The sequence below is a fragment of the Triticum urartu genome, chromosome 4 (genome assembly GCF_003073215.2).
Source record: "Triticum urartu cultivar G1812 chromosome 4, Tu2.1, whole genome shotgun sequence".
Classification (NCBI taxonomy): Eukaryota; Viridiplantae; Streptophyta; class Magnoliopsida; order Poales; family Poaceae; genus Triticum; species Triticum urartu.
In genome coordinates this window covers 609,845,158-609,855,098 of record NC_053025.1, presented here as the reverse complement: position 1 = coordinate 609,855,098, position 9,941 = coordinate 609,845,158, and the positions used below count along the sequence as shown (strand labels likewise).

The following is a 9,941-nucleotide window of genomic DNA, read 5'->3' as shown; positions in this document are numbered from 1 at the left end:
CAAATCCCTGTCGCCATCCTCCGGTGTCCCCGTTGCATTTCAGTCCGGGTAGTCTCCGTTTTCATTTCAGTCTGCTAGTCTCCATTTTCCCGCGGAGCATCCCCTATAAAATCCCCTTTTTACATAATTTTTTTGCTGTGACGCATATGCTTCATATGCTGTTGATTTTGAATATCTGTCCATGCTTCGTATCTGTGGTTGACTGGACTGTCGAATAGCTGCTCGAATTAAATTACCGTGAGTAACTGTTCACGCTGCACAACTGTGGTATAGCTGCCTAAATTGGATTATCGTTAATACCCATTTCCTGTTCTTTTCTTCTCTGCATCTATCGCTCTACTCCTACTGTTGGGGAAGACCATTTCGGGGATTTCCCATCCTAGTTCAAAGCCATATGCAATAACTAGCAGTGTTGTGTCCATTCGTATGACGCACCATAGTCATATTCATAGGAGGTTTTTGTTTTCAGAAAACTGATTGTTGTACACATTTCTTGCCTGTCTAGAAATAACTGTTTACCTGTTCTAGTTGGAATCCTATCATGGTAGATCTGAGATGATTTATATCCAGCCAGAAACATTTTAGCTGCTGCTTTAGACTGGGTGCAATTTTTGCCTGCTTCCTGGTATTTAGCCCATCTGTACATATTTCACACCAAGATAACACTCTGAGTTTGTTGCTAGCTATACATCGGTATAGTTTCCTCTAAACATTGCTAGTTAGACTTGCAGTAAGTTATACTACTTCATATAAAATTATTTCCGCATGTAGTATTTGGATTGCACAAGACTATCAGGTAAGCTTATCTGGCTGCTGCTGACTGTATGTACATCCCCTGTTCTCTTCCTTCTCAGATCTTCCTGCCCAGACAGAACAACTCAACGAGACTCGAGATCGATTCATCCATGGGGGCCGCACTGTCCCAACCTGAGGGCAACGGCGTCGAGGACAACGCCATGCCCGACCTGGAGATCGGTCGATCCACCATAAGCAACATTCTGCAGTCAGTTCTACCGTTTGCTTCCCCGCCATCGGTAGCGCAGCTCGTGCGTTCGCTGTGGGGGCTGGGCTCCCTCACCCTTGTTTTGTCCTTGACCACTGTGCTCCACCTGCCAGCTGCAGGGCCCGTCTTCGGGCACTACAGGGAAGCCTATTACACCATTCTCGCGACCGTCCTCCTTGTCGTTGTGCCGGTGGAGCTGGGGACCGCCTTTTTCTTGCCACGCTGCAACAACAGGGGCCGACTCCTCAGCTTTGCCACAGGGCTATTGCCCTGCGCATTCGTGCTGCTCCTCGTCGTCATCTCGGTTGGTGGTTTCGCCGTCCCCTTTAAGCTCTGATCTTATGCAAGGTCAAAACTACTAGCTGCACAGATGCCTGGATGTATTCTGTTGATTGGTCCGGTTGATTCGGAGGTTAATTTTGTATTTGGTGGAAGTTTCTCGGTGGTGTCAGTGATTATTTGGTTGGTTATTTCTGGGCAGATATGCAGTACATAGGTTTTGTCTCTAGATACTGGAGGATATGTGTTATACATATGCAGTATATAGGTTTTATCTCTAGATACTGGAGGATATGTGTTATACATACGCAGTATATAGGTTTTTGTCTCTAGATACTGAGGACATGTGTTATACATATGGAGCATGTATGTTTTGTTCTAGATCCTGGAAGATATGTGTTATACGTATGGAGTATGTAGGTTTTGTCTCAAGATACTGGAAGATGTGTTAGCGAATATAAGTATGTATGCGGCAGCGCTGTCCTCGGTCTGAAAACAAAACAAAAAGTTCTGGTCATGTTGTCCATGTGTTCCATGTATGCATTCTTCTTCCTCTCATACGAGGAGGTGTCTGTCAAGATGGATTTTATGCCTGGCTCTGCTTGAATTGAGTGTATTTTGTGTGAACTGAGCTAAATACTGGGGATAACTAAAAAGTTCCCGAATCTGCTGTATGCTTGTTTATTAGTGTTTGACTGGGAAATAAAACGAACTGGGCACATGTTAGGTGGACTTTTCATTATCTCTGAGTACATACATTTTGCCTTTTGGTGTTTTGACTTGGCAAATCGAATGAGTAGAAGCAGACATTAATTGGCCTGGTAAATTAGAAAATAGAAGCTGGTTATTAATTATTAGCAGAACTGTGGACAATTAGAAAATAGCCTGTTATTGGATTCAGATCGTTTGAGTACACATTAATTGGCCTGGTAATTAGATGCAGATCTCAGTTATATGTGCTGAGTAATGCTACTCATCTAAGGGATAAACAGACCACGCAGTTTCTGCCCTTATGCATGTGAGTTTGGACCTATGCCATCATCAGTAACGTTGCTCATGTGTTACGCTACAGTCTATTGTCTGTTTGTCTTGCTCTTGTATGACAGTTAATTTATTGCTTAAATGGAAGTTGTGGCAATGTATATGCCTGATAGGGCCTTTTTCATGGAATTAACGTGCTTCCATTGTTTACCAGTCCAGGAATGCTATCCTTTGAAGTTAGTCTTCTATCAATTCTAATTCAAGGAAATGAAGCCAGTGGTATGATTTCTTTGGCGCGCAACTTAATTTGTTATCGCTGGTGCTGTAGCTAGTGCTGATGTACTGCTCAAGGTATGTTACTGCACAGTTTTTATGATGTAGGCTGATTTTTCGTGGCATAAGGATTTCAAGGATTGATAAACTGATTTTTTTTTTCCTAAAGGTAAATGGTGGCACCCTGTTGTTAAATCTGTTGATTACATTCTGAACTGTCATTAGCAGTCGTCCTCTGAATAGTGAATAGACAACCCTTATATTCTGAATCGTCAGTGCCTTCTTCTGCAGACGTCTCCCAAAATATGCAGAGCAAGACGTGTTCTGTTCTTTTTTTTGGAAAGGTGTGCTCTGCATTTTTGCTCCACGTGGTCAGCACCAACGTCTTGCCGAAGCAGCAGTCGGTCGCGCAGCTTCTTCCACACGGTGTTGCAGATCCTGCGCTCACTCAACATGCTCTCCAGTGAGGCGCTCCGGCCGGCCCACCCTCCGGCAGCACTACATTGATGGCGAGTTCTTCAGCGGATGTGACATCACTGTCGGTATGTATGCACTTTGGTTTCCTTCTCCCAGGAGTATGGTTCAAAATTTTGACTCTCTGTTACAGTACACTGTACACGTGGAGTATGAACTGTTCTATGAGAAATCTGTTTTGTCTAGTATCTGGGCATCGGAATATAATTATTACTCTGGCATGTTCTGAATTTCTGAGGACAATAATGGTAGATTTGGCAAATGGAAACATCGTAGCTGTTTCAGGCATAAGATTTTATCAGGTTTAAGGAAGGACACATCAGTGTTGCTTGCGGCTTAAAGGGTATGTGTCAGTTTGGATGTGTCATAACTGCAACTGGTAAATTAGTTCAGATCTTGAAAGTCAAGTGATAAACTAGGAGTGGAGTGCAGTCAGAGTCAGGCACCCTGTTGCATTCTGCTTTCCTTTGTCGTTGAAGGCTATGTTCTTTCTCTTCTTTTTTGAAAAGAAAAAATGGAAACATTGTTTGAGAAACTACGATCGACTATCGTCAGTAAGGTCGAGATGGAAAGAATTCTCAACATGATGGGACAGGTCGAGATGGAAAGGAACCTAAAAGCATGAAATGGCTTATCAAGTTATAAGCCAACAGAGAGTTAAGCCCATTGCTTCACAATTTACTTGTGAAATAAACTACTCAGCACATAGTCTATGTGTTGGGAGTTGGGACTTGATGTTGGTTTTCTTGAGTAGTCCATGCCCAAGAACTCAGCCAAAACTGATGAGACTTGCGAGTGGTAAGTCTGTCACGAACGAACCTTGCTATACGTACGAACAGAGTGCCTGTCCAACATTGTATGATTATTAGAGACAATCGCAGATAATTTAGTTTGTGGGTCATAGCATTTAGAGATGATTTGGTCTCTGGTCGTACTAGTCGGACGAGAAAATCATCGTATGCAGAGCAGTTTCGGTCACGAACTCATATGGTGATACAGTCATGCAGCACTTTCTTAGTTAGAGGTTCTGGTCAGCTTTAGAGACAGAAGCTTAAGATGTCATGTTTCAGCGCCAAGGATGAGCCCATGATTCTAGCTCCTCACTGCCAAGGATGAAAAATCAGGCGCGCCTGTTTTAGCGCCGCGTTGTCGTCTGGTAGATGGCCGATTTTTTTTTTTTTTTATGAAAACAGAAAAAAGAGTCGTCGAGCCTGGGCGGAGGCCGTCGGGCGCTGAGATCGGACACGTGGAGGCAGATGCCATCAGGACGGTCAAATGCGTCGGGACGGGCTCTCACCGCAGCTTCGCCGCAGCTTCCTCAAATCGCCAACGCGGAACATTTTTGCGGGTTTCGGTCTTACAAAACAAAGCCCCCACACCACAGCTCAGTATCCCACAAACAAAACTGTAGATCGATTCCATCCTCCATGAGTTCAACTTCAACTTCAATCTCGGTCTTATCCCAAGGCAGCGGCGTCGCCGCCTCCGCCGCCGCCGACATGACCGACCTAGAGAGCATAACCCACATGCTGCAGTGGGTGGTGCCGTTCGCCTCGCCGCCGGCGGTAGAGCAGCTGGGGCGCGCGCTGTGGGGGCTGGGCTCCCTCACCCTTGTGCTGGCCCTCACCACCGTGCTCCACCAGCCGGCCGCCGGACCTGTCTTCGCCCACTACAAGGCCGCATACTATACCGTCCTTGCCTTCGTCCTCTTCGTCGCCGTGCCGGTGGAGCTGGGGATCGCCTTCTGCCTGCCCCGCTGCAGCCACGGGCGCCGGATCCATCATTTTGCCAGGGTTCTCGTCCCCTGCGCTTACCTGCTGCTCCTCGTCGTCATCTCCGTCGGTGGATTCGTCCCCTTTAAGCTCTGAACTACCTGCTGCTCCTCGTCGTCATCTCTGCCGGTGGATTCGTCCCCTTTAAGCTTTGATCTACGTGCTGCTCTTCCTCGTCGTCATCTCCGTCGGTGGATTCGTCCCCTTTAAGCTCTGATCTACGTGCTGCAGGGTAAGTCGATTGGTCTGGTTGATCGGCGGTTCATTTGTATTCTGTCAAAATTTGTCCGTGCTGTCAGTGGTTATCTGCTTTCTTATTGTTCTGGGTACATATGCATGCACTAGATAGTCTGTTTCTAGATACTTTCCAAGTACGTTGTGTTAGGGAATGTGAGTCTGTATGTCACGGTGTTGTCCTCGACCTGCACACAAGTAAATATTTTTTTTTCATGTGTCCATGTGTTGTTACATGTATGCACTCTTCTCACTCGCATATGAGGAGGGGGTCGTCAAGATGAATTTCATATGCCCGACTCTGCTTGAATTGAGCAGGTTTTCTGTGAAATGACTTAAATATTGAGGAGCACACAATAAATTCCCCAATCCAAGCAGGCCCTCAGTCTTAATAAACACTGCAACTTTTGTATGGATGCTTGTTAATGTTTGAATGGGAAGTAGAATTATTGGGCACAAATTAGGCTGACTTCTCATCAGACAGCTTCGTTTTAAGTACATACGTTTCGCTTTTTTGTGTTTCAGTTTTGCAATTGAATGAGTGTGCCGGTCTTTGATCGAAGCTGGGAATTATTAATTATTCGAAGAATGGTGAAAGACTACACAATAGCCTGGTATCGGATTCAGATTTGTCTAATACTAATTAGATCCAGATCTCAGGTTCATATGCTGGGTAACACCGTGCATCTAAAGGATAACAGAACGAGCAATTCATGCTCTTATGCATGTGAATTTTGACCTATGCCATCGTTAGTAAAGCTGCTCATGTGTTATGCTCTGTTTCTATTAATTTTGTATGACAGTTTATTTATTGCTTAAATGGCAGGCGTGGCAGTTTACATGGAATTAACATGCTTTCATTGTTTACAAATTCAGGGTTGCTATTCTTGGAAGTTAGTCTTGTACCTCAAGGAAATGAAGCCAGTGGTTACGAACTTACGATCTCTTTGTCGCACACCGTAATTTGTTATCTATGGGGCTGTAGCCAGTGCTGATTTAATGCTCAAGGTATGTTACTGGCCAATATTTATATATGATGTAGCCAAAATTTTCATAATTTGTGATATCCTTGCTTCATCAATCTTTGTTAAAATATACTCCCTCCGTCCCATAATATAAGAACGTTTTAGTGTCAAAAACGTTCTTATATTATGGGACAGAGGGAGTATATACTATGGAAATAAATGACTAGTTATCAGATTCATCATGTGCTTTTATACAATAAAATAGTACAGTTACAATGTTTCATATTCTAGTAACGCTATATCTTGCTGGCTATTTTATTGTCTCTTGAAACTGCAATATGAGTGTTGGGCTGCTCCAAAGCAGGAATAGTTGTGTTTGCCTGAGGAAGTCACTAAATCATACACTTATATTCTGAATCTTCATTGTCTTCTTCTGCGGATGTCTCACAGAATATGCAGAGCAAGACATGCTCTGTTTTTTTTCTGAAAGATTTGCTCTGCATTTTTGCTCAGCGCAGTCACAATTTCCAGATGATCAGCACCGACGTCTTGCCAAAGCAGCACTCGACGTGTAAGGTCGGCTTCCCGCAGCGCGGCTTCTTCCACACGGTGGTGCAGTTCGTGTGCTCGCTCGATGTGTCAGGTCGGCTTCCCGCAGCGCGGCTTCTTCCACACGGTGGTGCAGTTCGTGTGCTCGCTCGATGTGTCAGGTCGGCTTCCCGCAGCGCGGCTTCTTCCACACGGTGGTGCAGTTCCTGTGCTCGCTCGACGTGCTCGTGAGTGAGGCCGAGGCGCTCCGGCAGGGGTTCAATGAGTACTCCAGCTGGCCCACCTGGCCGCAGCATTGCATTGACGGTGAGTTCTTCTGCGGGGCGACATCACTCTCGGTATGTATTTTTTTTTTCTTTTTCGAAAAGGGGGATTCCCCGGCCTTTGCATCAGAACGATGCATACGGCCATCTTATTAACCAAAAAAGAAGTTACATGGTCTCCAAAGTCTCCAAAAGTAATAAAAAGCACATAAAGCTCACACAGAGCCAAAAAAAGGCTAGAAACACCCACTAGCCAAGACAAGATGCCACAACCGGCCGGCTCAAACTAGATAGGGAAACTGGAAATATTGTTTGAGAATCTGTGGTAGACTATTAGTAAAGAGGAGACGGAAAGAATTATGAACATGATGGAACAGGGTCAAGATGAGATGTTTTATCAAGTTAAAAGCCAACAGAGAGTTAAGTTTGTTGCTCCACAATTTATTTGTCAAATAAACTACTCGACCCATAGTCTGTGTGTTGGGATGGGACTTGATGTGGGTTTCTTGAGTAGTCCATGCCCAAGAACTCAGCCAAAACTGTTGGGACTTGAGTGCTAAGTCTGTTGATGAATATGGGGGAGTAGGGAACTCATAGGGCATTTTTGTGGATTAACGTGCTCTCATTGTTTTGCTAATTCAGGAATTTCTATTCTTGGAAGTTAAATCTTGTAGCATTTCTAACTCAAGGAAATGAAGCCAGTGGATATCATATCTTTGGCGCACAACTTAATTTATTGTCTCTGGAGCTGTAACAAGTGCTGATGTTTTTTTTTCTTTTAGAAAAGGAGGATGACCCCCGGCCTCTGCATAACAAGTGCTGATGTATAGCTCAAGGTATGTTATTGGCCAATATTTTGTGATATCCTTGCTACATTAAACTTAGTTTAAATATATATGCTATAGAAAAGGGGCGGGGGGAAATCCCTTTTTATCAAAAAAAAAATGCTATGGAAATAGTTGACTAGCTATCAGATTCATCATGTGCTTTTATTACAAGAAAACAGTATAATTACAAATGTTTCATACTCTTGTGATGCTAGATCTTGCTGCTCTTGTCTCTTGAAATTGCAAAATGAGTTCGGGTTGCTCCAAGCAAAAATAGTGGTCCCTGAGGATATGAGATGGAAGCAGGAATAGTTGCGCTTGTCTGACAAGTCACTGAATCTCTTCCCCAGGCCTAATTGCAGCGGTCACCCTTTGTCACTAAGCACCACATGCTACTGCCCAAGTTTTTGAACTGTACGCCTCTGTCTATCTACTAGACATGCGTGCCCCTTATATTTTGTTGTACTGCTGATATTTCATCAAGAAAAACATCAAGCTACTGCGTGTTATGCTCTCACTCTGTGGCCTGCGGGACAAGGATGTCAAGAATGCTTTTGGTAACTGTAGTGTCGTTGTCCGTTTATTCTGACTGCTATATTATACACAAGAGTAACTATGTTCCTAAAGTTAAAATGCTGACACCCACACCCTGTTGATAAATTTGGTGATTACATTCTGAGTTGTCATTAGCAGTTGGCCATTGATTACACAAACCTTATATTCTGAATTGCAGTGTCCTCCTCTGCAGGTGTCTCACATAATACGAACAGCAAAAGGTGTACTCTGCTTTCTTGTTTACCGCGGCCACAATTTCCAAGTGGTCTGCATTGACGTCTTGCCAAAGCAGCGCTCAACGTTTCTGGTCGGCTACCCGCAGTGTGGCTTCTCCCACATGGTGGTGCAGGTTCTGTGGTTGCTTGTTGTGCCCTTCGAAACGCTCAATGTGCTCGCTGACGAGGCGCTCCAGCAGTGGCTCAAGGAGTACTCAAGCTGGCACACCTCCCCGCAGCTCTACATCGAATTCGAGTTCTTCAGAGGGTGTGACATCACAGTTGGTATGTAAATATGAGGTTTGCTCTCTGGCTCTGCCTTCCCTTCTCCCACGATTATGGCAGTCTCAAATGTTTAATGGTTTATTTCTTCACATTCAGTAGGATTGGAGTGCACATGGCACTCTGTACCGGTGGAATATATGCTCTCTGCCTTTCCTTCTCCCATGATTATGATTACGGTTCAAAATTTGACTCTGCTGTAGTAGTACACGCCGATGTTCGTTATGAATTGTTCCGTGAGAAACCTGTTCTTTGCATCAGAGCATACTAATTCATTCGATGATTGGATGTACTTTTAGATGAGGGCAACATTGGTAGATTTGACATATGGGGGAGTGGCATTGTTTCATAGTAGTTGAGTTCTTCACATTCAAGAGATAAACTAGGATTGGGTTGCACTCGGCCCTCTGTTGCAGCGGAACACTTTCTGCTTCCCTTTCTTTGTTGGTGAACTTTTCTTTTGGGGATGTGGTGAGGACGGAGGGGATAACAATTTTTGGAAACTATGATAAGCTTTTAGGAAGGTGGGAGTGAATTGCAAAAAACCACCACATTTGGGGCTTCATCTGCGGAAAATCACCAGGTCACTAATTTTTTGCAAAAATCACCGCGGATTCGGTAAACATTTTGCAAATCGCAATAATCGGGTGATTTGGCTCATTTGATCACTTTCTGACAAGTGGGACCAAATTGTAAGGAGCTGACGTGGCATAACATTTGCATACACGCCCTTAGATCTAAAAAGAAAAAGCAATCAACCCCTCTTTTACACAACTGCCAGAGAGAGGAGAGGAGGAGGCGTTCCCCGAACTACAAGAAATATGCTTAATTGTGACCTTTTCGTAGTGACCGTGGGTGAATTGGTCATAAATCTATGACCATTGTGCGGCAGATGGTCGTAAGCCGTTTGGGGGGGGAGGGGGAGGGGGTCCAAACTCTAAATCGTCATGACCATTTTCGTCAAGAAGATCGTAATTTTCTTATCTAAAATGGTCATAACATAGACAACACTGATCTACACCTCTCATTTTAGTCTATCTTGACCGATTTAAATGGTCATGACTACTGATTCACAATGCTTCAAAATGACTGGTCAGACACATCACCAGTTTTGCTGATGTGGCGTGTCCATGTGTCAAGCCACCTCAACATTGCCTCAGACCTGACATGTGGTACCCGCCAAGCCGATTACGAGCAATTTAAATGGTCATGACTACTAATTCACAATGCTTCAAAACGACTGATCGAACACCTCACCAATTTCGCCTA

General features: G+C 44.3%; 1 protein-coding gene and 1 long non-coding RNA gene across 7 annotated transcripts; both read left to right on the top strand.

The window, feature by feature from the left end:
- Nucleotides 1-858: 858 nt before the first annotated feature.
- LOC125554412 lies at nucleotides 859-2,649 on the top strand. The gene is made up of 2 exons (XM_048717975.1): nucleotides 859-1,307; nucleotides 2,478-2,649. Exons 1-2 carry the CDS (start codon nucleotides 906-908, stop codon nucleotides 2,496-2,498), a joined length of 423 nt encoding a protein of 140 aa, XP_048573932.1. The 5' UTR covers nucleotides 859-905; the 3' UTR covers nucleotides 2,499-2,649.
- Nucleotides 2,650-4,341: 1,692 nt separating this feature from the next.
- Nucleotides 4,342-9,091, top strand: LOC125553188. Of its 6 annotated transcripts, none has more exons than XR_007303980.1 (6): nucleotides 4,342-5,014; nucleotides 5,893-6,024; nucleotides 6,495-6,836; nucleotides 7,576-7,629; nucleotides 7,836-8,177; nucleotides 8,369-9,091. It is a non-coding gene; the product is annotated as an uncharacterized LOC125553188 (long non-coding RNA). The 6 variants fall into 6 exon arrangements; XR_007303978.1 differs by lacking the exon at nucleotides 7,836-8,177 and having other exon boundaries at nucleotides 4,346-5,014; nucleotides 6,495-6,557; nucleotides 6,625-6,836; XR_007303979.1 differs by lacking the exon at nucleotides 7,836-8,177 and having other exon boundaries at nucleotides 4,345-5,014; nucleotides 8,354-9,091.
- Nucleotides 9,092-9,941: the final 850 nt, after the last annotated feature.

Coding starts and splice junctions, on each gene's coding strand:
- LOC125554412 (XM_048717975.1), top strand. CDS start 906: ATGGGGGCCGCACTGTCCCAACCTGAGGGCAACGGCGTCGAGGACAAC. Junction 1,308..2,477: donor TGCTCCTCGTCGTCATCTCG/GTTGGTGGTTTC, acceptor ATTGTTTACCAG/TCCAGGAATGCTATCCTTTG.